This window comes from Narcine bancroftii, chromosome 1 (genome assembly GCF_036971445.1).
Source record: "Narcine bancroftii isolate sNarBan1 chromosome 1, sNarBan1.hap1, whole genome shotgun sequence".
NCBI lineage: Eukaryota > Metazoa > Chordata > Chondrichthyes > Torpediniformes > Narcinidae > Narcine > Narcine bancroftii.
Window position 1 is genome coordinate 225,511,738 of NC_091469.1, and position 27,690 is coordinate 225,539,427.

Below are 27,690 nucleotides of genomic sequence, written 5' to 3' on the forward strand. Positions count from 1 at the left end.
TACTATGCAAATTTCTATAACAGTGTAAAACTAATAAATTCCCCAGCCTAAATATAACATACGTAATCAAAGTCTAAGCTTCACTTCCAACCAGCCCACAGAAAAACTTAAGACACAAAACACACAAGACTCACAAAACTTCAATCTCAACCGAAGCAAAAATCAAGAACCAAATTCAGTTTGTTTGGTAAACTGAAGCCAAAAGATCTTTGTGTGTGAGAGAGAGAGAGAGCACAAAATTTGAAGTTGTTTTGTGTTGCTTGAAGAGAGAGGAACCACTGGCTTGGTCCGGATCCTTCTGGCTGCTTTCAGAATGTTCATCCTTTTTGAAATCCCAACATTCTAAACTGTCCTCCAGACCATGACTCATGCTCTGGGCCTTCTTCCATCCACAGCACCCCCAGTGGTAGTTTATCATCCATGTCCAGAAATTTTTTTCATTTTCTGTACATGCTCAGTCCATCTCCCACTCTCTCAGCAGTCCACCTTCACCTTGGCTCTCTAAGGCAAACTGTCACTTTTTAACATAAAACCACACAACACAGAACTCTGTAACAATGTTCATTGAAGTTTAAAATATATCCCTGCAATTTGAATAATCTAATCATTGATTCCTCATTCAAGATATTTCTAGTTTTAGTGTACATATTCTGTAAATCCTCGTGGGTCTTATTCAGGAAATTATTTTTATCAAACATTGATAAGATTCTTAAGTTTTGAACTTCAATTTAGGCTTTCAGTGTCAAGTGAAAATATCATCAGATGATTGCACTACTTTTCCCCAGTAATGTGGACCAATTCACCTTATTTGAGCAAATAACAAAAATCAGTCTGCAGGAGAAACTCAGAAGGTGAAGCAGCATCAGAGAGAGAGAAAGAATTGTCAACATTTCAGTTTGGAATCCTTCATCAAGACTTGGTGAAGGGTCCCCACTCAAAATGTTGACAGTTTTTCTCCCTCTGATGCTGCTTGGCTAGTTGAGTTACACTAGCAGAATGTTTTTTGCTCCAAATTCCACCATCTCCAGTCTCTTGCATCTCTTTGATCCAATCGCTGACACTGAAAACCTTGGTAGGCGAAATCCAGCAGCCATAATCTTGTGGTCAAACTTGGCTGAAACAGCTATTGACTCATCTGAAGTGCATTTACTCAGTACTGTTCATTAACTAAATTACCAAAATTTAATTTAATTGGCTGGCTGCATTTCATCATGTTACTTGCTGCATTAATTAATTACCTTCCTCCATTTAATTTACGAGCTCGCTAGATTTAAAAAAAAATATCCATGGTATAAAATGAATCAGTCTTGTATTTCTTTTGTTGTAAATATTAATGTTCTAGAAGTTTGAGTTAATTTTAATAAACTTACCCTCTTATTCTTAAATATCAACATAGATCAGTTTACATGGCAATTTACATGGTAAAACAATTTAGCAAATTAACTGTAAGTAATCCATTAAAGATCTGTAGTTTAATCAATTCCTGGTAGATCTCAAAAGTTCAAAGGATTTAAGACAGATTTCCATGTTTTTGTTGGTAATATTTGTCTTATATAATCAATGATCTGAATGATAATGTGGTAAATCGAATCAGCAAGTTTGCATTGAGGACAGTGAGGAAGATTTTCAAAGCTTGCAGAGGGATCCGGACCAATTAAGAGAATGGGCCGAAAGTGGCAAATGGAGTTTAATTCAGACAAGTGTGAGGTGATGCATTTTGGAAAGGCACTCCAAATGGTATGGCACTGAGGGGTGCGGAAGAACAGAAAGATTGGGAATACAGGATCATGGTACCCTGAAGGTGGCATTGCAGGTGGACAGGGTTGTAAAGAAAGCTTTTGGCATTTTAGCCTTTATAAATAAAAGTATTGAGAATAGTAGTTTGGATGTTATGTTGAGGTTGTATAAGATATCGATGAGGCCAAATTGGGAGTATTGTGTGCAGTTTTGGTTGCCAAACTACAGGAAGGATATCAGTGATTGAGAGAGTGCAGAGAAGATTTACTAGGATGCTGCTGGGTCTTCAAGAGTTGAGTTACCGGGAAAGATCAAACAGGTTAGGATTTTATTCCTTGGAGTGAAAAGAATGAGGGGAGATTTGATAGATGTTTACAAGATTATGAGAGTGGATACGAGTAGGCTTTTTCCACTTAGATTGGGCTGAGATAAATACGGGAAGTCATAGTTTTAAGATGAAAGGGGAAAAGGTTTAGGGGGAACGTTAGAGGAAAGTTATTCACTCAGAGTGGTGGGAGTGTGGAATGAGCTGCTATCTGATGTAAATGCGGGCTTGATCTTGAGTTTTAAGAATAAATTGGATAGATACATGGATGGTTATGGAATGGGAGCAGGTCATTGGGACAAGTGGAATGATGGTTGGCACAAAATAGAAGGGCCAAATGGCCTGTTTTCTGTGCTGTAGTGTTCCATAGTTCTATATTGGACTTGAGGCTGCACTATTTTCAGTAACCTGCTGCAATGTCATTAAACTATGAGAGCTTCACAAAATACATTTCTCCTGAACCTTTTCTTTCATATCCTTCAGCCAGAGAACAAATGTTTGGGAGTCCATCCGGAAAAAAATAGAATGAAATTGTACAGCTCTTTATCGTTTATGTGTCCCAAAGAGCTATAAATTGAATTTGTGCACTAGTAATAATGCAAATCTTATAATAGTATGATAAATTAAGTAAGTCAATTTATACATAAGTATGTCCCACAGATGGAATCAAGATAAATAACAACATAATCTTTTAATACTATTGGTGGAGGAATAAATATTCACCAGGAGAATGGGAATCCTCTTTCATCTTAACATTATTATTGGGTATTTTACATCCTGCGAGAAGGCAGTCCAAGCCACTCTTTCATAGTTTAACAGCATTGTCAATGTCCATTCAGCCCACTGCAGCCATGCTGGTTCTTAATAGACCAATCTTCTCCTCTTCAGTAGAATTATTAAGCTGTGTCTCAGCTGAAATGGAGCCATCAACTGTGGTGCAGTATTTCCACACAGCATTGTAATATTAACCTAGATTATGGTTCAACATGTGGAAAAATGTTTGAACTCTATAGCACTCAGTCAGGCAACAGAGAAGAGCCATGACTCTTGTGATGTATACTGATTAACCATCTGGCCATTACAGATTGAATTATTCACATTAATGAAATAATGCTTTTTCTTGTCTACAATTGTGTTATTGTCTTGCTTGACTATAAGTAGTGATGAATAATTTTGATCAGATGGAAAGATGCTGTCCTGCCCATTTATAATCAGTGGGTTTTTGAATTTTTTTTGATTTATACAGACTCAGTAAACCATAAACAAATCAACTTGATATAGAAAAATATATATATATAAACCCCCACACACACACACACACACACACACACACACACACACACACACACACACACACACACACACACACACACACACACACACACATCTTCCCTCCCTACCTCTCTCCCTTATACAATTGATGAAGCAGTCAATAAACTTACAATACAGAATCAATTAACTACCCTTTCCAGTTTTAAAAATATCTATAGTTACATGACATGATGTCGTATCAAACTTTGGAGAAAATTAAATGTTTAACGAGTGTTTTAAATTTAAATTTTTCTAATCTTTGGGGCTCCTTTTTGAATTACTTTCATAACCTTTAATGGGAATGATAATTATGTAACTTGTGATTCACGTGGATTTGCGTTTCTTATTTTTACTTTTCTTTCTTTGGCTTGGCCTCGCGGACGAAGATTTATGGAGGGGTAAAGTCCACGTCAGCTGCAGGCTCGTTTGTGGCTGACAAGTCCGATGCGGGACAGGCAGACACGGTTGCAGCGGTTGCAGGGGAAAATTGGTTGGTTGGGGTTGGGTGTTGGGTTTTTCCTCCTTTGTCTTTTGACAGTGAGGTGGGCTCTGTGGTCTTCTTCAAAGGAGGTTGCTGCCCGCCGAACTGTGAGGCGCCAAGATGCACGGTTTGAGGCGATATCAGCCCACTGGCGGTGATCAATGTGGCAGGCACCAAGAGCTTTCTTTAGGCAGTCCTTGTACCTCTTCTTTGGTGCAACTTTGGAATGGTTTAGGGCTTGGATTATATAGTCATATTTTTAATTTTTCAATTTTTTTCATTTTATTCAATATATCCTTGAACTAATAATGTTACAACTGTAATCAGTGTTATGCTTCAATCTCTTTTCTGTATATATGGATTGTTATATAAAAACTTAATTAAAAAATATTGAAAAAGACTAGTGATCAAGAGCAGGAATGATTTTACCCATCGCCAGTAGCAGGACATAATATAGAGAAATGCAAGAATTATTAAGCTGTGCCTCAGCTGAATGCTGGAAACTAGACAATGAGAAGCTGAAAGGACTCAGCCATTCATGGAGCATCCATGGGTCATTCTGTGTTTTAGGTGTGCTATAGAGGTTGGTTCCTTTTTACATTCTACTTGGCTTTTCACAAAGTTCAGGCCCTTCTGGTTTGACTTCTGTGACACCCTAACCATGATCATAGAGTCACCTTCCCAGTAGACCAAGAGTAGATCACTGATTAATTCTCAAATTAAATTCACAGAAATTGCCTTAAGTGTGGCCAGGAAGTGCATAGCAGTAACGTGGAAGTCTGACTCCCATCTACTCATGGATAGGTGATCTTCGGAGATGAATAGCTGCATCCCACTTGGAAAGGTCACTTACAATCTCAGGAAGGGATATTTCCTTCCTAAAAATCTAGCGGCCTTATTTAGAGCATATAGTTACCTCACTGGCACCATTATAGGGTTACGGTCACTACTGACTAGCCAGTCGACCTCTGTAAAGATTTTAATATGTTTCCATAGGTTTTACTCTTTACGCAAACAATGGGAGTTTTTTTTTGTGTTTCGTTTTCTTCGTTCCTTCTCTGTTTAATAGGAGAGGGGTTCTCGATGTTTCGTATTTGGAATGGTTGTTTTTTCTTTTTTTCATAAATTTTAGTGCAAACACAGTTCCCTACTACCACAAATTTTGCAGTCGAGTATCCCGCATCTGGGGACATCGCAGGTGTCAGCACATCCAAAGGGCTGTGGGATAGCTTCGTCCTAGGAGAACTGCCTTATTGATCACAATCTCCCCTGCCAGGTAACTTTTTGGTATGATTATTGATTGTTAAATATATTTAAAATGATAAATAAAATATTACCAAAAAAAGTCAATGCTTCAAGTCGGATCCCTTTTACCCATTTCTCTAGATGCTGCCTTACCTGCTGAGTCCCTCCAGGCTTCTCGTTGTTTGCAGCCATGTATTTAAAATTGGACAACTTGATATAGAACAGTGAGCCTTTTATGTATTTTGTACGATGATGAATTTATTGTCATAGATATTGTACAATGTACATAGACACCAAATGTCCTACTTGATGAAGCTGACAAGCACTTTGTAAAATAGAACCACTATAAAAATAACTTTAAAAAAACACAACAATGATAAGGTTAATTGAATTAATAAACAACAATAAATACAAAAATAGATAATAAAAGTTCATAGTTATCCTAGTGCAAAAATGTGACAGCCATAGGGCAGGCTCTTTATCACGTTTAATTCACTGTATACACATTTAACACTATGTAATACTTAATCTCAAATCTGCAATATTGTTTACTATTCTAATTTAACCAGTTCTGCAGCAATTGTGGAGTGAAGTGGAGCGTCAGATCAGAATTTTCCTGTGGTATCCCACAGTCACAACGAGTGGCTGGAAACAAGATGATCTGTGGCTGAACAGGATATTCAGTCAGTAATATACAATGTCGTTCCTTGCAACCATCAGCCCAATAAACTCTTGTCACTGCCACTCCAACCGGGTGGTGGATTGGCAATTCAGTTCATGCCACATGACCCTGCCTTCTGTTGTTGTCTGTCATAAAATTATTCTCTTTCTCAGAATTATTAAGTTCCTATGACCTTCGTCCATGTGCACTATGTGCAAGAGTAAGATTGAAATGTGTGTCAAATCTCATTTTGGGAATAAATTGATAAAAAGCTATTTCGTGTTCATATTTTGGTTTTGTTCAGCATATACATAGCATGCTGTATTCCCTTACATCGATTGGCTTCCCAACACCCCACTTCACAAAAAAATATATTCTGATGGACTAGTCATCATCCATATCATCAGAATTTATTGTCATGAACAAGTCATGAAATTCAGTGTTTTGCGACAGCATCATAGTATGAGTATTTGTATTTTAGCCATCTGACAACATTAGTATAAATAAAAAAAAAATAAAAACAGTAGAGCAAGAAAATTAAGGCAGTGTCATTGGTTCATTGATTATTCAGGAATCTGATGGCAGTGGAGAAGAAGCTGTCCTTGTGCCGCTGAGTGCTTGTCTTTAGACTCTTGTACCCTTTCCCCAATGGTAGCAGAGTGAAGAGGGCATGGCCTGGGTAGTGTTAGGTCTGCTTTGTTCATGAATGAGTGAGACAAACACCAGGCTGAGTCGAAATCAGGGTTCTTTGTTCTTTATTACCGGATTGTAACACTTGCGACCAACCAGGTTAGTCGGAGAATGCATTCTGCCGTTATCAGCAAAATGGTGATTTTTTATACCCTTGGATACGTGCTTAGAACATCATCATATCATTACTTGTCCAATGACTAAAACTGTTGCTATCCTTTCCCTGCTAGCTTCCTGCCTCTCAATCCATCAATGTCTCTCTTATCTTGTAAGTACAAGGATGCATTTACATCTTGTTACAGCCCTGTACATTCCCATCTCATGATGTTTTACCTAACAGGAGTACAAGGACACCTCCCCTTCTTGTTACAGCCTTGTACAGGGTAACTCCCTACACATTCCCATCTCATGATGTTTTACCTTACAGTAGTGAGGGTCTTTGAGGATAGAAGCTGCTTTTTTAAGACACCGCCTCACATAGATGTCCTCATTGGAGTTAAGTCTGATGCCTGTGATGTTGCAGGCTAAGTTAACAATCCTCTGGAGCTTATTCTTGTCCTAAGAATTGTTTTCCATACCAGGCAGTGATGCAACCAGTCAGAATGTCTTCCACAGTACATCTGAAATGCAAACAACCGGGTGGCACAGTAATGCACGCCATCCACTACTGAATGTGTGGAGTTTGCATGTTCTCCAAGTGACTGTGTGGATTTCCACCTGCTGCTCCAGTTTACTCCCACATCCCAAAGACATGCAGGCTGCTTTGTTAATAGACTACTGTAAATTGCTCAGAGTGTGTAGGTCAGTGGTTCTCAACCTTTTTTTTCCACTCACATACCACTTTAAGTATTCTCTGTGTCATCATGAGGGATTGCTTAAGGTGGTAAGTGGGTGGAAAGAAAAAGTTTGAAAACCACTGTTTTAATTGTACCTAATTGACTCGCTATATGTACGGTTTTGTTAGCTCCAAAGGAAAGGGGCCAATGACAATTTTTCTCAAGAAAAATATTTCAGTAACAATTGGGTCTAGAGCAGTGATTCTCAACCTTCCCTTCCCACTCACATACCACCTTAAGCAATCCTTTACACAAAGCACTCATGACATAGGGAAAACCTAAAGTGATACGTGAGTGGAAAGAAAAAGGTTGAGAACCACTGGTGTCGGTGAACGATTGAATACTGGAAGAAATGATGGGGAGAATAAAATGGGGTTAGGATCACTCTGAATGGTTGCCTGTGGTTGGCGCAGACTTGAAGGGCCCAGACATCTGTTCCATGTCATAAAACACTGGTTTTAGTAAAATACATGGCATTTGGCATCATATTTGTGGCACTTCCACTTTTAAAGATCAGAATGAAGCAAACTTTAATACAGACAAGCATAACCATATTTAACACTGCCATTTCTCATGTAATGCATAGGCCCCAGGCATGAGAATGCCTGGGGCCCATGCCTGGGGCCTATGTGCACACTTCCAGCAGTGGGTGGCATGCAAATGTCCAGAAAGTTTGGTAATCTTCATTGTCACTTTAAATTGACCTCTCTTAAAATTTATCATTTAAGGCTTGGGACACTGGACATGAAGTGAAGGTCAGAGTTACATTTTTACAGCAGTCTCAATCCCACCCACCTACAAAATTTCCAAGAAGCCTTCAGCCTCTTATCTGCCAATCACTCAGCTTTGATTTCTGCTATTGTTGACCTCCTCACTCTCCATCAAGCCTTAAACAATGGCTCCTTCCTTCCTTGATTATAATGGTCTTCCTCTCGTTTTTGAATATTTTATTTAAAATTTTCTCCATAAATGCAGTAACCAGAATTATTATAGTAATACAGGTTCCAAAAGAAATAAATCAAGAGTTACATACATGCTAGTATTCATCCCCATTTCAAAACCACTCCCTTCCAAACCCTCCTCCCTCAAAATAGTTAATATAAAATATATAATATAGCTATAGAAACATAGAAAGAAAAGGAAGAAGAAAGAATTTTTTTCTGAATTGCACAGAGAGATGTCATCTAACACGTATATAAAAGTTTTTCAATACAATTCAGAGAAGAATAGAGGCATAAGGACATTATTACAAATTTAAGCCTAATATTTGGGTGTATGTGCAAAATTTGGAAAAAAATGAATATTTATTTCTCAAGGTATATGCAATTTTTTCTAAAGGAATAAACTTTGAATTTCTGCATGCCATCTTGGCATACCTAAAAAGAAATCTGATTTCCAAGTAACTGGAATACATTTCCTTAGCACTTCGAGCACTACTTTAACAAATTCCAATTAATATATTGATAGTTTTAGTTTAGGCCTTGTTCCTTCAATATTTCCTAATAAAAATAAGGCCAGATTTCACAGAAAAGCAAGTCCTGTAACTTGTTCTAAAAAATTCCATAACTCCACTCAAAAAGATATTACATAAGGACAAGACCAAGTTGAATGCAAGGAAGTTCCTACATCTTCATCACATCTAAAGCATTGATCAGATAAATCTGATTTTATTCTATTTCAATTTCTGTGGTGTAAGATAGAGCTGATGTAAAAAAAATTATACTGAATTAATCTAGATCATACATTAATAAGTATGAGGTCGTACAATCCCTATACAAATCTGCCCATATTTTCTCATCAATTGCAATATTCAGATCTATTTCCCACCTTTGCCTAGATTTATGAACTCTTCTTTTAAAAGTTCCTACTTAAAATAAAGAGTATATCATAGAAGTCAACATTTTAACAATTCCTCTTCTAATAAGAAGTTCTACTTCAGTACAACATGCTTGGTCCTAACTTATCCCTCAAATATGCTCTTAGTTGGAAATAACAAAAAGGTTTGTTATGGGTTATACCATATTTATTTCTCAATTGCTCAAATGATATTAATGGGCCCTTTTCGATTAGATCTATCTAACAATGGATCTAAACAGAAATTAAAATCCCCTCCTATTAAAATATTCTCATGTACCTTTGCAAGATTAAGAAATGTTTCTTGAATAAATTTTCATCATCAATATTTGGAGCACACAAATTTTAAAAAGTCCACAATTCACAAAATATTTGGCAGTGTACCATTACATATGTCCCTGCTGGGTCTATCATAACATTTTGATTTTTAATTGGTAGATTCTTTTAATCAAAATTGCCAAACCTCTTGCCTTAGAATTAAACGAAGAAGACACTATATGCCCAACCCAAATCCCTTTTTAATTTCAAATGTTCTTTCTCAGTTAAATGTGTTTCTTGAAGAAAGGCCACGTCTACTTCCATTTTCTTAATATATGTTAACACTTCTTCCTTTTTATGGTTCCATTGAACTCATTAACATTAAAATTTACAAACTTCATTACCTTACTCATCTCATTAAGAATAACCAATCCCCCTCCATTAACTCCCCCCAGCAAGTCTCCTCTAATTCCAGTAAGTAATATTTCATGTGCCAGTATGCATCTCCTCCAGCAATTCAAATAGAAGAAAAAAGCACAAATTAAAATACAAAGAATATATACTCTCATACTTATTAACTATACTGATATAAAAGAAAACCCTCCCGATAAGTGCCGTATAAATATACACTACCTCTCACCACTTTATGGGTTGTGACTAAAGTCACAAAAGCACACATAATCCCACAGCAATCAGCACTCCCCACTTCTCCCAACTCCCTTGAAACATTAAATACATCAACTTTAATTAACTAATTACCACAATTAAAGTAGTTCCCTGGAAATCAAAGAAGAGAGAAGAGAAAAATTAATAATTTACATTTCTTCCATCTTACAGACTTCCCCTTTTCCAGTAATAATGAAATAGGGGGGAAAAAAAAGCAAATGGTTCATCCCATCAAAGATACAGTATCTTCTTGGAGCTGCGCTCTAGGGAGACTCCAAGCAAATTCTTCCTCTTAAGCAAAGTTAGAAAAGAATCTATTCTGGTTTCCAGGCATGAAAATCTTCAAAGTTGCGGGGTAGCGAAGAACAAATTTATAACCTTTTTCATAAAGAACTTTCTTTGCTGGATTGAATTCTTTCCTGCTCTTCAATAAATCTTCACTTCAGATTGGGATAGAATAAAATTCTGCCTACCTCCCATTGTAATGGGCCTTGCCATTCCCTTGCCCCTCTCACAGCAAGACTTAAAACCTTCTCTCTGTCTTGATAACGCAGGAACTTAATTAATATAGAACATGGTCTATGATTTGGAAGAAGCCTTGGTCCCAGACCCTTATGAGCTCTTTCAATTTCAAATGAATTTTCAAAATTTTGCTCTCCCAAAACTTCAGGAATCCAATTTTGGAAAAGAAGTACAAATTGCATCTAGACCTTCTTTTCCTTTCGAAAGGTCTACTATTTTAATCTTATTTCTTCTGCTGAAATTCTCCAGTACATCCACTTTTTCTAAAAGCTTTTGATTCACTGTAATTAAACTAGTAGTTGTATTTTCTACATTTGATTCTATGTCTTCAACATGTTGCATATCGTCCTGTATTCTTGCAATTTTCTCATCCTTTTTCTCCAACCTCCATTTTATTCACAACATCTAACATTTATTAGTTTCCCCTTTCATTTCTTCTTTCATTTCAGCCTTCAATCCTTCCCCTTTCATTACTTTAAACTGATGCATTATAAATGTGGCTAATTCTTCTACTTTAGCCTGTGAAATAATTTTAGTTTCTTCAATTACCTCCTCTTTCTGTTGTTGTTCTTCATCTTCAGCCACCGATCCCTCTCTGGAGCCCGACTCTTCTTCTTCAGGTACCAAGGTAGAGGTTCCTGACTTCTCAATACTTTGCTGCCCTACTCCCAGTCATGCCTTGTGTTTTCCAAAACCGTGCATGTTTGACTTCTCGCGCTCAGTTCCAGGTTCCTCTCTGACGCCATCTCTCCATTGTTGCGGATGGGAGACATCGGTAGAGGGCCCTTCGAAAGGTTCATTCAATTGGGGGGCAGCCCGAGGACTAGATCCGTACTTCAACATCAAGGGCCTCAGTCTCTTTTTTTCTCATTGGGCTCCAGACGCAGCTGAAGGTAGTTTATCTTTTTTCCGGAGGCATTTTTAATTTAAAGTAGATCCTTTATCTGGACATCTAAAATCCGGAAAGCTCCAAAAACCGGACTTTTTTGTGGAGCACTTGTTTGGTGACCCGACTCGCGCAGGTATGATGTGGCAACGCTTGAATGGTAGCCCGCTACTTACCGTCAAGTGTCAATTGTGGCTCAGCAGTGGTAGAGAGAAGCCGTCCATTTGCTGTTCACTGTCTTTATGTTGTTTCTTGTGACTTTGTATCTAAAAATGTGAAAAAGACTTGCAGAAACCTGAATGGATAATAGCGAGAAAAAGAAAAGGAAACATTTTTTCATTATCAATAACGCAGAAAGTGGAGTTACTACAGAAACTTGATCGTGGTGTGTCTGTGTGCCGGCTCACTGAAGAGTATGGCATTGGAGTTAGCATTGTGTATGACTTAAGGAAAAGAAGGACAAATTACGGAAGTTTACTAGTAACCGTGATGACCACAAACTTATGAAAAATAGGAAAACATAGGGCAAAAAATGAAGATATTGACTGTGTGATGAAAGAATGAATTCAACAACGAAGAAGGGAACATATGCTGCTTGTTAGTTATGGAACAAGCTAGAATGTATCATAAAGAATTGAACATTGAAGGAGAGTGTCAATATTCAGAAGGTTGGTTGAACAAATTTAAGAAGCATCATTATGAAGCTGCGGAAAATTACATCGTTGAATTTGCCAAGATCGTATCCGATGAAAACCTTTCTCCTGAACAGATTTACAATGCTGATGAAACAGATTTGTACTGGCGCTACGTTCCAAGAAAAACTTTAACATCGGCAGATGACACAGCACCAACAGGTTTTAAGGATGCTAAGGAAAGGTTAACTATTCTTGGATGTGTCAATGCAGCAGGCACACACAAGGTGAAGTTGGCAGTCACTGGAAAAAGCCAACGTCCGAGATGTTTGAAAGACGTACTTAATTTACCTGTGCATTATTACGCAAACAGGAAAGCATGGGTTACCCGAGAAATATTTTCTGACTGGTTCAATAACCACTTCGTACCAGCGGCACGAGCTCATTGTAGACAAGCTGGACTGGAAGAAAAGCAAAATTCTATTGTTCCTGGACAACTGCTCTGCACATCCCCCTGCTGAACTTCTTGTGAAAAATAATGTTTTCAGCGTTTACTTGCCTCCCAATGTGACATCTATTTTACAGCCTTGTGACGAAGGAATTTTACGCTCTCTGAAGAGCAAGTATAAAAATCATTTTATGAACTGTGTGTGCTTGAAGCAGTCAACAAAGACTTAAGTATGGACTGAAAGAGTTCACTCTTAAGGATGCCATTTACGCAGTTGGTACTGCTTGGAATGATGTTGATAAATCAACACTAACAAATGCTTGGCACAGAATTTGGCCAATAATGAAGTTTGATGAAAACGATCCTATCGTTGATGAGTTCGAAGGATTTTGTGTCACTGATGAGAAGAAGATGATATTAGACCTTCTAACTTATGCTAAAAGTGCATTGGATGGAAGTCTAAGTAAGCTAGAAGAAACGGACATTGAAGAAATGCTAAACATTGACAATGATGCATCTGTTGTGCATTCCTTGAGTGATGGGGAAATTGCTGAAATGGTGTTAAGTATGGATAAGAATGAAGGTAAGAATAGTGAACACAGGTGAAAAAATTCATCTAGATGATATGGTGAAACTTTGTGATCAGTTAATAGCTGGCCTTAAACAACGTGCATTTATCAGTGAGCAACAGATTATGGGAGTTTACTCAATTAAAGAGACATTGCTTAGACAAAAACCAATGCTGATGAGGCAGGTGAGACTTGAAGAAGTCTGTAAAAATGCCTTCTCTCATAGTGCTACTTCATCACTTAAGAGTCCCATTCCTGACACATCATTGGAAATTTGCCTGCAATCTGATTACGACATTGGTGACTCTGACGGACTCTCTTCCACAGCTCAACTGCAACCACATATTTAGCCTAGTTTGAACAAATGTATGGCTATAGCTTATAAATAAACTGTAATGGTATTTGTATTCTTTTTTTATTCAAATTAGTGTGAATACTCATGCGTCTCTCTACAGAAATATTGCGGTAATGTTTATACTTATGGATTGTGTATTTTCGTTTCAAATTATCCCACTACAGGTATTTCATTATTCATTGCCAGTATATTACTCTATAAATAAATTGTAATAATGTTTTTCCACTGATTGTGAGTATTCATATGTTCTTGCTGCCGTAGTAGGACGTCTGTTTTGATGTCTAGTTTACAGTCAGTTTTTCGTTCCGAAATCCGGAAAAATCCGAAATTTGGAACATGCTGTCCCCCAAGGGTTCCGGATAAAGGATCGTGTACTTGTATTTAAAAGTATTTTAAAGATATTGATTAATTTAAAACATTAGTTAATTAACACTTTTTAACTAATTTACCAAGGGAATCAGGACCTTATGTGCTGATCCTATGGTATCACGTGACATCCCCCCAATTGTCTTTCTCTCCACCCACCAATAGCAGCCATTCCCTCTTCTCTGTCGCTCGCCCCCCCCCCCCCCCAATTATCAGGGAATGATCCTCAGGATTCTGCGCTGAAGTCTTATACTTCTATTTTTGCAATTTGCTTGACTGCCAATGAGAAATGCAAGAATTGAAATGTAGTTCTGCCAACCACATCTCTAGCCATACTGGGTTTCACCTGTGCAGTTACCCCAGTCTTGGGCATATCAACTTTACAGATTCTGAAAATAAGAGAAGTACAGGTATGATTTTAACCACCCAGGCTTTGATTTAGGGGCAGATATGAAAAGGAAGTAGAGCTAGGGGAATTCAGGACTCCAAGCTCTTGCCAGATCTGGTTCAATATGAATGGTCAGATAGGGAGGGATAAGTGAGTTGGAAGCCAGGATTTTTCATGGGGTAGAAATTATGGCTTCAGTTTTTCTGTGAATGTTGGAAAATGTTGTCAGCAGGTAATCCAGCGGATTGGCTATGGTCCTAAGTTTAGATCTAGTGGTGAAGTTGGAGTTTAATGTCAGTATCCACATATTATGTAAATGATGGATAAGGAAACCAAAAAAAGCAATGGCAGAACATGGATACCTCCGTTAATCTTTTCTGCTAAGACTCAGGTCCCAGCTTGAACCAGTTGCATTGAGATAGCTCTTGCCTGTATGACAGCTATTTCCAGAGCCCCATGAAATAAAAGTCAACTTACCTACACCACTGCTTTAGCTGTGTATTCACTTCCAAATTCTGTTTATCTTTTGCACATGACTTAGGTAAAAGCCCAGGCATTATGACATTCTTTAATTTGGTGCTTCCCAAATAGGATGTCTTCATTTCTCTTTTCTACATTCTTTGTTGAAACATATCTTCCATCTGCTTTCAGGGAAGCTCAAGATTTCTTTCTCTCTTTTATCATGTAAAGGACATATGATCCTGGAGTTTTGATCAATCTTACAGAGGATTCTGTCTCCCTAATTACCTCATCACTTTTTTTTCCCTTTCTCCTTTCCCCTCTGGAAGGTTTGCTGTTCAAAAGTGCAATGGTCTGAATCCTAACTTTTTGACACCCTTTACCTCAGTATTTCTGCATACCTCAATCCTCTCCCCCCAGTAGGCTTCCCTTAAGTGTACACTAGTCTGTATCATTAACTCCATTCTTATTCTATTCGTCCCTGTCAGAAGTGATGGAGGACTGGTACAATATTTCCAGATAAGGTGTGACAGTAGTCATCAGTTAAGGAACTCAGTGCAGCAGAAAGGAAGAGAACATGTGATTAATCAGCTGCCCCTCGAAAATATACATCCTTTGCTGGAGATTTAATTGTCAGATCATAAAAATAGGTCAAGATCGAACTTAACCTGTTTTCTGTGAGTTTTGATGAGTTCAAAGTAAGAACTTTCAATGAGTTCAAAGTCCCTCCTTGAACTGACTTCAAGATTCTCAATACTATCCCAAATGTTCCTTCTTCGCTTCAAGTGGTCATGGGTCAAGGATTGCCAGGAGTCAGTGAGGCTGTGGCAGTTTTCAAGGAGGTTTTAAGCACATCCTTCTGTCTTTTGCTTTGTCCACTGGTAATGCGTTATCATGGCAGAGTCCAGAGTGCCAGTTTTTGAAATCTGGAGTCAGGTATGCAACCTATATGGCTCGTCAATAGAGCCAACAGAGTCTAAATCGGGCCTCACTTCCAGGCATGCCAGCACTGGTATTGGTTCATTTATAGATCCAGTGAAGTTGGGGGATTTTGTGGAGACAACACCAATGATATTTTTTCATTACCTTCAGCTACTTGCTGTAGATAGACTAGATCTCAGATGCAGAAGGGAAGAAAAGGATCATTGCTGTCCAGGAGATTATGAGTTTTGTGCCCAGTCTGAGGTCTTAATCTTTAATCTTTTCTTCATTTGAACAAAAGCTGTGCAATGGCATTGAAGGCATTGGTGAGTTTAACTCTTCATTTCTGCCTTTTCTGAGAGGTGGCTCCCAAGATATGAGAACTGATCCACATTTCCCAGGGTCTTTGTTTTAGGAAGGCATGGTAGTGAGGGGAAAGTTTGTGAGGCTTTTTGCATTGTAATGTGTGTAAGACCCTTCCCCTCAAATGCTTCAGTGAATGACGTGGAGTACAGCCTTCACTCAAGCATTGTTGGAATTCAGTCACTCAACTATTGAGTGATCTTGGTTCTGGTTGGAGTCGCAGTAGGTTGAAAAGTTTCTCATTTGTTCTCAAGATTATTCCACTCCCATGCAAAGCTTGCTAAAAGTGAGATTCAGAATTAAGGCAGGAAAGATTGTAAACAGCATCGAGACAATTAAGGCACTCTGTTTGAGTCCATTGAGTTTATCTCTGTTGTAGATCCTTGCATTAGTATGAATGCCGTCATTAATCAAATTGCTGATTAATTTCTATATACCACTGAAATTAAGGAAGATGTTCCAGTCTCTCCCACTGCTGGTGTTGAAGTTTTCAATTACATAAAAAAAAGGCCGTCTATCTTGATTGGTGTTGCTCTCTGCATTTTTTGTGTCATACTCTGAAAGTCTCTTCTGCTGCTCCAATAGATGGATGGAGTCCACACTGGGTCAAGCTGTATGGCCTCTGGGAAGAGGCAATTGAGAAGGATGTTGGTAGTGACTTTACAGATAAAGAATGATGCTGGTCATCTGGGAACCTGAAGCAACAGTACAATCCAGAATCCAATGGTGATTAGCCAGAGCAGACATCCTTTGGTAGAGATATTACTGAGTAATACATTTGGGGTGAAACTAAGGGCGCTAGGATCATGCTTGCAGGTGGGTTCTGGATCCACATAAAATTTCTGAGAGGATATATTTTTAGGTAAGATGGGATGAGGCTTGGTTGCAGCTGAATCATCTGTTGGACCGTGTGAAAATTTACCATTGGGAAAGATACCAGACAAGGACTAATGATGTGGAAATTTATCTCAGCGTGAACGAATGCCCCCAGGAGGAAGTAATTTTAGAAAATACAAAGGGGCATGCTAGATCCTTTTCAAGTGCTCTATTGCATTGTTTAGTCAATTGAGGTACAAGTTTTTATTATTTGTAGTGAGTGTGATGACTGCTTTCATATCATTATAGACTGTTCATGCTGGCTGAACTTTAGTCTTTTGGAGGATAACAGAAGGATCAATAGCTGGACATAAATAAAGGCAGACAATGGGACTTGTTGGGCAAAAGAAAACTCCCTTGATGAGTTGGGTTGAAAGGAAAGGCGGATGATAAGCAAGAACCAAGACCTTTACCTTGACTGCAAGTTAACACAACTTATGTCTTGCACCTCACAAAAAGTGAAGTATTCCCATCATCTGCCCTTAGCAGATTTATTAGTTTAATTCATCTAGCCATCCTCAACAGTGAGACAATTTAGTAATGTAAATTAATTGAGATAAAAAGATTTCTTTGGCTTGGCTTCGCGGACGAAGATTTATGGAGGGGGTAAAAAGTCCACGTCAGCTGCAGGCTCGTTTGTGGCTGACAAGTCCGATGCGGGACAGGCAGACACGGTTGCAGCGGCTGCAGGGGAAAATTGGTTGGTTGGGATTTTTCCTCCTTTGCCTTTTGTCAGTGAGGTGGGCTCTGCGGTCTTCTTCAAAGGAGGTTGCTGCCCGCCAAACTGTGAGGCGCCAAGATGCACGGTTTGAGGCGAGATCAGCCCACTGGCGGTGGTCAATGTGGCAGGCACCAAGAGATTTCTTTAGGCAGTCCTTGTACATAAGGATAAAAAGGTCTGTTCTGTGATATTTAGGTTTAAATTTTGCCACTCATTGGTTAAAGAAGTTTCCTATGAATTTCTTCTTTGATTTCTTGATGACAATAATAATGGCTTTCAATGAACCTAATCTGTGCAAGTGAAAATATTTTCTCTATCAAATCTACCAATACCTTCATACTTGAAGTCACCTCTCAGCCATGTTAGGAGAAAAGAGGCGAATGAAACACGAAAATCTGCAAATGCTGTGATTGTAGTAAAACACATGAAATGCTGGAGGAGCTCAGGTGGTCTTTACAGCGTCTATAGGAGACAAAGATATATTGCCTACGTTTCGGGTCTGAGGCTTTCCTTGAAGAATGGTTCAGGCCCGAAACGTAGGCAATATATCTTTGTCTCCCATAGACGCTGAAAAGACTGCCTGAGTTCCTCCAGCATTTTGGTGTGTTTTTAGGATAAAAAGAGCTAGTCGGTTCATTCTCTCCTGGTATGTACTATTGCATGTCTGATATTATCTATATATACCCTCATGTTTCTGGTATCATCTGCAAGAGTGGTGAAAGAAAATCACTTCATTAAAAATTGTATTGAAATTGGAAGAGCAAACTTAATTTTGTGTAGTCTAGAATCAGAAATGGCTAATTTGTACAACAGATGAGTTTCATTGCCCAGTGATGTGTGAACTATTGTCCAAACATAAGAACTGCATTGTGAGTGGAATGAATGTCTTAGTGTTTTCTGTGTTACATTTCAGATGATTAAAAGCACTGTGGAGCTCAGAAGAATTATCTGGTGAGTTTTCATTTCTCCTTTCTTTGTTCCTGCTAATGCAATTAAAATTTAAATTTTACATTTTTAAATTTTAAATTTAGACACACAGCACGGTAACAGGCCATTTCGGCCCGTGAGGCCTTGCCACCCAATTTACACCCCATTAACCTACATCCCCAGTACATTTTGAGCAGTGGAAGGAAACTGGAACCCCCCAGGGAAAACCCATGCAGACATAAGGAGAACGTACAAACTCCTTACAGACAGCATGGGATTTGAACCCCAGTCCCAATCTCTGGCGCTGTAAAAGCGTTGCACTAACCGCTACGCCAACTGTGCCACCCAATTAGTCACCATTTTGTTTGACTTTATTCTTTCTAAGCATTAGTCTTTTTTAAACAGTTTAGGTCAAGGGATAGTCAGTCATGCAGATCCACTTTTCTTACCAAAGCTAAAGAACATTAAAACATTATTCTTTGAATGATACAATTAATTTGTCTTACACCTTATTTTGCAGTCATAGTCCGAGAATATTTTGTGCATATTCGTAACTTTATTTAATTAGAATTTATCCATGTTTATCTCCAAAAATAAATTGTGACTGTGAAGATTTGAACATTATTAACTATTTATGAGATCATTCAATCTTAAACCTATTGTTAATTTTCACTAATATCAGTGAACTGGAAACATTCCACTCTATTGTAAGGAACTGCTTTACATCTCAAATTGAACAGACATTGGTAAGTTATCTACCAGGATCAACAAGCCAATTCCTTTCAGTCCCCTTAAAAACAGGGAAGCTTGGAACAAAATTCTGGTTGTATCATTGGTCTTGGGGCCTAGGGTTGTTGCACAAATCTTGCCATTAATTTAAAGTTTGTATAATTCACATAGAGTTGTGTATTGAGGGTAGGTCTTAAGGTGAAATGGGAGGATAGCAGAAAAGGGGAGAAAATAACTGGGGGGGGTCATAATTACTTGCTACAACATCTTACTTTAATCTAGAGCCTTTAACATGGGAAAACATCAAGACTTTGCACAGAGACCTATTCAGACAAAGATAGATACTAAGCCTGAGGGGTTTAGAAAGTGAACAGAGCATGGGACTTAGTGACTGAAAGAAAGCATGTATGTCATTGATAGAGAAAAGTGTTGAATTTTTAGGAGAAAACAAGTTGATGTGGCAGACTGGAGGAATTATCAAGATGGAGGGGACAGAATACTAAGCCAATAATATAAATTTAACAAGCACAAATTTAAATTCAAATAAAAACATAAATTGCTGGAAGTACTCGGCAGTACATAAAAGTGCTGAAGAAAATCTACAGGTCACACAGCATCTATGGAAAGCAACAGGCAGATGCTGTTTCAGGCCTGAGCCCTTCATCAGGCAGCCACCTGAACAAGCAGGCGGGGAAGTGAAGGTTGGGGGGGGTGCGGGGGGAGTACTACAGGCTGTCAAGTGTTAGATGGATGGAGGTGGGAAGAAGAGAAAGGTGATAGGGGGAGGGGAGAGGGAGCAGAGGGCTGAGAAAAATGCTTTTGATTACAGAAGGGAAGGAGAGGGGAGCTGGAGGACGGGACTCCTAGAGATGCAGGAAGAGTGGTTACCAGAAATGGCAGCAATCAATATTGATGTTCTCTAGTTGGAGACTGCCGAGAGGGAATATAAGGTGTGCTCTTCCTGTTTATTGATGGTCTCAACCTGGTAGTACATAAGGCTACAGATAGACATGTCGTTGTGGAATTGAAGTGGTAGGCCTTGCTATGGTAGAGGACAGACCAAAGGTTCTCCCTCAATCTGCATCTAGTCTCCCTGATGTAGGCAAGGCACATCGGGAGCACCAAAAGCAGTAAATGACCCCTACAAACCCCTACAGGACTATTTGGTGCCCTGAATGGTGGTGATGAAGAAGGTGTTGGTGCAAGTGCAGTTACACGGATATGTACCAAGGGGGGTGTTCTGTGGGAATGATGAGTGGACAAGGGAGTCACAGAGAGAGATCTCTACAGAAAATGGAGAGGGGAGGAGAAGATGTGTCCAGTGATGGGATCACATTGTGGGTCATGGAAATTGTGAATGATATGTGAGATGTAGAGGCTGGAGGGGCAGTAAGTGAATGATGTGGAGTACAGCCTCTGGAGGTGCATATCCTCAGGCATTGTTTGAATTCTGCCACTCAACTTCTGATGTGTAGTAGCAGTTGGTTGAAAAGTTTCTCATTTGTTGCATCTGTGTAGGGAAGAGGCCAATGTGTGGGGAAATAGAGGAGATGTGAATGTGGGCTGAGTTAATGGCAGTAGAGGGAAAACCATGTTTTCTGAAGGTGGATATCTGAGACGTCAAGGAATGGAAAGCCTCAACCAAGGAACAGATGCATCGGGGATGTAGGAATTGAGAGAAAGGAACAGAATTCTCTCAGGAGATAGGATTGAAATAGCAGATCAGGAGCATTAGTGGAACCAAAAGATAACCTTTCAGGCCAATGTCCTTTCATCAGAACTGAACTGAGTTGAAGATGAAGAGATTTTAATGTGCATTTAACAGAGGAAAAATATATATGATGACGTTACAGCATAGACATGGTAAATTAGCAAGGATCAAGTTAGAGTAGACCCTAGATGACAAATAGAGAGCAGAGTTTTGGCAAAGGTAGAAAGATGAAAAGAGATAAGAAGACCAGTGACCTCTGCATATGGCAAGAGATGAGAGATGGAAATGTGTGATGCTATAGGGAAGAGGTAGGTGGTGTTTATGATAGAGTGAATATGGGATTAGGAGCACGGTTCAGACTCCAACAGGATGCTGAGATGTGTAGACAAATAGGCAATCTTATCCTGGAATTAGCAGTAGGCATGGATGCAAAGTATGTGATAAGGAAATAAAGTCTACCTTTTCCTTGAAGAAGGGCTCAGGCCCAAAATGTTAATGTATCTTTGTCTCCTATGGATGCTGAAAAGACCAGCTAAATGCCTCCAGCCTTTCAGTGTGTTTTTTTACTATCTGTCTGTGCCTCTTAATATCTTGTATACCTCTATCATGTTGTCTCTCATCCTCCTTCTCTCCAAAGAGTAAAGCCCTAGCTCCCTTAATCTCTGCTCATAATACATACTCTCTTAGCCAGGTATCAACCTGGTAAATCTCCTCTGAACCCTTTCCAATGCTTCCACGTCTTTCCTATAATGAGGCGACCAGAACTGGACACAGTTCTCCAAGTGTGGTCTAACCAGAGTTTTGTAGAGTTGCATCATTACTTCGTAGCTCTTATACTCAGTCCTTTGACTTATGAAAGGTAACACCCCATAAGCTTTCTTAGCCACCCTGTCTACCTGTAAGGCAACTTTCAGTGATCTGTGGACATGGACCCCAAGATCCCTCTGCTCTTCCACACGACCAAGAATCCTACCATTAACTTTGTACTCTGCCTTGGACTTTGTTCTTCCAAAGTGTACCACCTCACACTTCTCCAGATTGAACTCATCCTCCTACCCCCTCATCCAAGTCGTTAATAAAAAATAACAAAAAGCAGAGGTCCCAGAACAAATACTTGAGGGACTCCACTAGACACAACCCTCCAATCTGAATGTACTCCCTCCACCACAACTTTCTGCTTTCTACAGACAAGCCAATTCTGAATCCACATGGCCAAGCTGTCTTTCTGAATCAGTCTACCATGTGGAACCTTGTCAAATGCCTTACTAAAATCCATGTAGACCACATCCACCACACTACCCTCATTAATATGTCTGGTCACCTCCTCAAAGAACTCTATCAGGCTTGTGAGGCATGATCTGCCCTTCACAAAGCCATGCTGACTGTCCCTGATCAGACCATAATTCTCTAAATGCTCATAGATCCTATCTCTAAGAATCCTTTCCCATAGCTTGCCTACCAAAGACGTACGGCTCACTGGTTTATAATTACCTGGACTTGCCCTACTACATTTTTTGAACAAGAAGACAACTTTTGCCACCCTCCAATCTTCCGATACCATTCCCATGGATAACGAGGACACAAAGATCCTAACCAGAGGCTCAGCATTCCCCTCCCTCGCCTGATGGACCAGCCTGGGGAATATTGTGTCAGGCCCTGGGGATTTATTCATCCTAATGTATTTTAACTGCTCCAACACATTCTCTCTCTTAACATACTCTTGAACATTTACCCCATCCATATTGTCCTCACCCTCATCAAGGTCCCTCTCCTTGGTAAATACTGAAGTATTCATTGAGGACCTCACCCTATTCCACAGCCTCCAGATACCTCTTCTCACCTTTATCTGTAATCAGTCCGACCTTCACTCCTGTCATCCTTCTGTTCTTCACATAAGTGAAGAATGCTTTGGGGTTTTTCTAGACCCTACTTGCCAAGGCATTCTCATGTCCCCTTCTTGGTCTCCTCAGCCCCCTCGTAAGGTCCTTTCTTGCCACCTGAAGAGACCCATCTGATCTTTGCTGCTTAAACCTCATGTATTGCTGCCTTCTTTTACCTGACTAGATTTTCCACCTCTCTCGTCAATGACCCTAACATTCTTTCTCTGCCTCACCAGGACAAATTTATCTCTAACCTCCTGCAAGAGATCCCTAAACATCGACCAAATCTCCATAGTACATTTCCCTGCAAAAATGCCATCCCAATTTATACCCAGAAGTTCAAGCCTTATAGCCTCATAGTTTACCCTTCCCCAATAAAATATTTTCCTGTCCTCACTGTCATGGACAAGGACAAAGGCCAGGGAGTGGTGGTCACTCTCCCTCAATTGTTCATCCACTGAGAGATCTGTGACCTGACCTGTTTCATTACCTAATACTAGATCTAATATGGCATTCCCCCTAGTCAACTAGTTAACGTACTGTGACAGACATGCTGCCAGTCAATGAAGTCACCCATGATAACAACCCTGTTATTTTTGCACCTTTCCAAATATGCTTCCCCATCTTGCTGCTGCTACCAGGGGACCTATAGAATATTCCCATAAGAGTAACTGCTCCCTTCCTGTTCCTAACTTCACCCATACTGACTCAAAAGAGGATCCTGCAGGTGTAATAGTATCCCTGACCAATAATCAGAATCCATTCCTGCCCTGGTGCCAGCCAGGTCTCTGTATTTGCCACTACATCAGGCTCTCAGTTCATCTCAGTTTAAAGAATGGAATTATTTTCAACAGACTCCAGTCCCTTTGTCCAGAATATTGTTAGTTGAAAAGAAAAAAAACTAAGGAGGTTCAAAATGTAATCTTAAAAACATCATTTACCTTTGTGATTATAAATCACCTTCATGATGCTTCCATATTCTGTCCAGAATTATGCAAAGTTCTCACTCGTGGCTGTAAAAATCCCAAGTAATTAGATTGGGCAATTTTGACCTAATTGTAAAGGGATACAATTCCCTGACTCTAAAATCTGCTTCTAATATTAACAATCTGAGTTGATCACATGGAGATGCTGTTACAACATTGTGAAAGAGGTACATGTTCCACTCTGCATATATTCTATGTGGAACCTAACCCAACAGTGCAGAAAGATGGAAGTGAATATATTTCTCATTACTGAGTTATTACAAATTTGACACCTCTCATAATAGTAATAAGAAAAAAATGGCCTTCAGAAACACATCAAAACACGGTACAATAAGTTACTTTCAAGCGCAGGGATCATTATGTAGTCACATCTGGCAGCCATTTTGCTCATTCTAAGATCCAACAAAGAGTCAGAAGATGAATGAACAGTAGATTTGTTTCTGGTGTCGATAGTTCAGGAAAGAAGGTTGTCAGGAAAATGTGGGAAACTCATTCTCTTTGGTTATGCCAGACATATTTCCACCATTGAAATAAGCAGATGAGGAATTGATTTATCCTTTACTTTAAAGGATGTTACATCTGGAATAGAGCTCTTCTCAATGGTTTCAGTCTGAGTTGTGGTGAAATCCACCACTGACACCTGAATCCTTTTATACAGTCAAAGGAAAAGTGTTAGAGAATGTTAGGGAACAGACTTAGAACTAAGTACAGGTAGTTTCATGAAAATGGCATCTCAAGTACACAAGGTAGTGAAGGAAACATTTGGCACACTTGCCTTTATTGGTCAGGGCATTGCATCCAGGACCTAGGATTTCATGTGATATGGGTCAGCACAACATTGTGAGCCAAAGGGCCTGTACTATGCTGTAATGTTCTATGTAACTGTACAAGACACTGGAGAGATTGCTCTTGGAATATGCTGCGTATTTTCATTCTTCCGGCTATTGGATGGACTAAGCTAGAAAAGGTCTAGAGAAGATGTTACTGTGCCTGGTGCATTTTAGTTATATGGATACGCTGGGATTTTACCCCTGAGGTACAGAAGGCAGATTTAGAGATACTGGCCTTTTTTACCTAGAGAAGGGTCATGAATCTAAGATGAGAGGGAAAATATTTTAAAGGGGCGCACAAAAGATGATGGGTAAATGGAACCAATTGCAAAAGTAAGAATTAAAAATCATTAAGGCAGGTAAATGGATAGAAAGGTTTTGGAGAAATATTGGACAAAGGCGGGCAAATGGATAGACCATTTGGTCAGAATGGACAAATTTGTGCTCTATGCCTTGTAGGTCATCAGCAGGTCAGGAAAACTGGAACACCATTGCAGCTTCTAAAATTAGCAGTGTGTCCAACTGTCTCAAACATAGTCTTCGGTACTATAATATTTTGGGCATTGGGACCCAGGGTTCTAGGAATACTGAATTAAAAGTTACCGGTCGTTTTAGCATAGCTGTTTTATTTGCAAATTTGAAGTTTGAGGTTCCGGTGTTGAGTCGGAAGAATGTGGTTGAAAATTCCATTCCACCCAACAAGACAAGTGTGTCTTTTGGGGATTGTCCGGTGGAGATCGGATACTTTCTGCCCGGGGGTTGGGATGAGAGAGAGGGTGGAGGGGGTGGGGTGAGAGAGAGGGTGGAGGAGGGGAGGGGGGGGGGTGGAGGGGGAGAGAGATCCATGGAGGTTTGACCTCTGCACACTTCCAGCACCTCGGGAAGGCGTGAGGATTGACAGCCATGATTTGTTTCAAGACGCAAGAAACGTATTTCAGAATGCTTCATGTTAATGTACATGCATCCAGATGGCAGGTCGCATATCTGGAAAAACACCCCGAAACGTTGGAGGAACTCAGCCTCCAGGCTGTGTGTGCACTTCCTTGCTATTTCAAGAAATATCTTCCATGCACGAGCAGATTATTTATCTCTAAATCTACCCCTGAAGCTATTGAAGAAATGTCAAGGTTTCTGTGCAAACCCATGGGCTCTGCGGTGCCAGCGAGCTGGAGAGCGGAGGGGATGGGAGCTGCCCCCCGTGCGCCCCCCCTCGGCGGCGGCGAACAAAGCCTCTCCTCGCCCGCTGGCTCACAGCCCGCGCGTCTCCTGCTCCACTACCACGAGCTGCATGAGCCTCGCAGCGGCATGAGCTTCAGCGGCATCCCACCCCCCCCCCTCCCCCCGAAATTACAGCCCCACACAAGAACAGCGCAGAGAAGGTTGCGATCGCCCCAGGAAGGGAGTCGGGGTAGCGGGCCCTCCCTGCCATGTGCAGTGTGAACACACACGGAAAGGGGCCACTTCGGCTGAACCCTCTCCACCGAAACCAAGGGGCAGCTTTTTGTTCTCTCGGAGTCGGATTCTTTTTTGGGCATGGGCTTGCCCTCCCCAGTCAGCCTCAGTTCCAGGGAGATTTTGCAGAGCTTCCAAACTGTTGGCGACTCTAAATTCTCAAATTAACGCGTGGTTTCCTTTTAATTTATTTACTTTTTGGTTACCATATTAACCCTTTTTTTGCCCTGATTTCTTTCGGATACAACTGGCTGTAATTCCCCGCCTCTCCATATGTCAGGTTAGCGGGCTGTTTTATATTCCTGCTCTCTTTTTGTATCTTTTCTCCGGCTACTGGCTTGATATTCTTTCCTTTGCTCCTTCCCCTCCTCCCCGATGCCGCTCAGGCTCTGGCTCAACCCACCACCGCGATGAAGTCATGCTTCTTCGGCGCAGCCGAACCTGTCAGCGGAAACTGTGGGCCTGGGAGAGGGGGCGGAGGAAGGGCATTGATCGGCGTGGCCGACCCACCCATCAGAGGACGGTGCCCGCCGGGTGGGACAGCGCTGAGCCAGTAGGCAGCGGGGTGGGTGGGAGTTCCGCACTGGGCGGTGGAGTTGGGGTTGAGCGGTGGAGGAGGGCAGACTGACGGGTGTGCGTCTGATCGCAGGGGCTGGCGTTCGCTCCGTGGTCCGCTGCGGGCATCCTAGGAAGATCAAACCCTCGGCTCATTTTCCTTCATGCATATTTCGTACCTGCAGGTCGAGGAGAGGTTCCTGCAGCTGCTGGCCCTTCTCGGTGGAGTGTTTGAGAAACTCACTGCAACCTGAATGGATGGGCATGGGGGAACCAGGCTTTTACTACCCCGGGGCTGAACGCCCTGCCACAGCCTTCACGTTTCTGCTGCTTTTCATTTCGACGTTTGCCAACACAGGTAACCCTTGCCTTTGCAACGTTAGCGTACAACATCCGGCGTCCACACAACATCAGGGCTACTGGAGGGTTTTTTTTAAAAAACAAACTTTGCTTCAAGCAAATTTGCAAAGAAATCTCGCTCGCTCCCAACTCCTTCGGTTTTGCAAACTTTTACTCTCCTCGACCATTGAGACTTGGCATGTTGTACAGCCAGCCCCCCCCCCCCCCCCCCCCCCCGCTTTGGAGACATGCAAACATTCCGAATTAATGTTTTATTTTAAATAGCATCGGGAAGAACTCAGTTGAAAGCGATTTCTTTCTTTGAGGCAAATTGGTAATCAGAGCTTTTTCCACAGTGATTTCGTTCTTGGATTGTGTTTACTGAAAGTCCACAAATGAGCTCAAGTTACCGGCGGCGTGCAGTGGCTCTCTTCCTCCCTCTCGGCCCTCTTTAGTTTTCTGCCTGCGCTTATGCATCTTCCCAAACATTTTAAAATGTCAAATTACTTTCTTTCTGGCATGAATTGTATCTTATGTCAAATTACTTTCTTTCTGGCATGAATAGTATCTTATGAATAGATTTTCTGTTTTATCTTTATTATAATTCAGTATCAGGTTTTTTTTTGCAACGGTTTACATCCACATCTCATGACACAAGGTTAGGCTAACTTGTAACATTTTAACTGCGAGTTGAACACGCTGCCAATGGCA

At 40.4% G+C, this 27,690-nt stretch overlaps 1 protein-coding gene and 1 non-coding gene across 8 annotated transcripts in view; one reads left to right on the forward strand and one right to left on the reverse strand.

The window, feature by feature from the left end:
• Positions 1-27,690, forward strand: part of rgmb (repulsive guidance molecule BMP co-receptor b) — a 196,118-nt gene that overhangs the window by 162,774 nt on the left and 5,654 nt on the right. For 3 of the 7 annotated variants that reach the window (XM_069892266.1, XM_069892247.1, XM_069892285.1), the window contains 4 exons: positions 4,987-5,130; positions 5,241-5,323; positions 18,484-18,521; positions 26,826-26,998. In XM_069892266.1, the coding sequence (XP_069748367.1) occupies positions 18,484-18,521; positions 26,826-26,998 (211 nt within the window). In that variant the 5' untranslated portion in view covers positions 4,987-5,130; positions 5,241-5,323. Of the gene's footprint in view, positions 1-4,986; positions 5,131-5,240; positions 5,324-18,483; positions 18,522-26,102; positions 26,366-26,825; positions 26,999-27,690 lie in introns of those variants that run through there. The other 4 variants (XM_069892257.1, XM_069892301.1, XM_069892275.1 and 1 more) reach the window with 3 other exon arrangements.
• LOC138752046 (U1 spliceosomal RNA) lies at positions 4,977-5,138 on the reverse strand. The gene has a single exon (XR_011350338.1). It is a non-coding gene; the product is annotated as a U1 spliceosomal RNA (small nuclear RNA).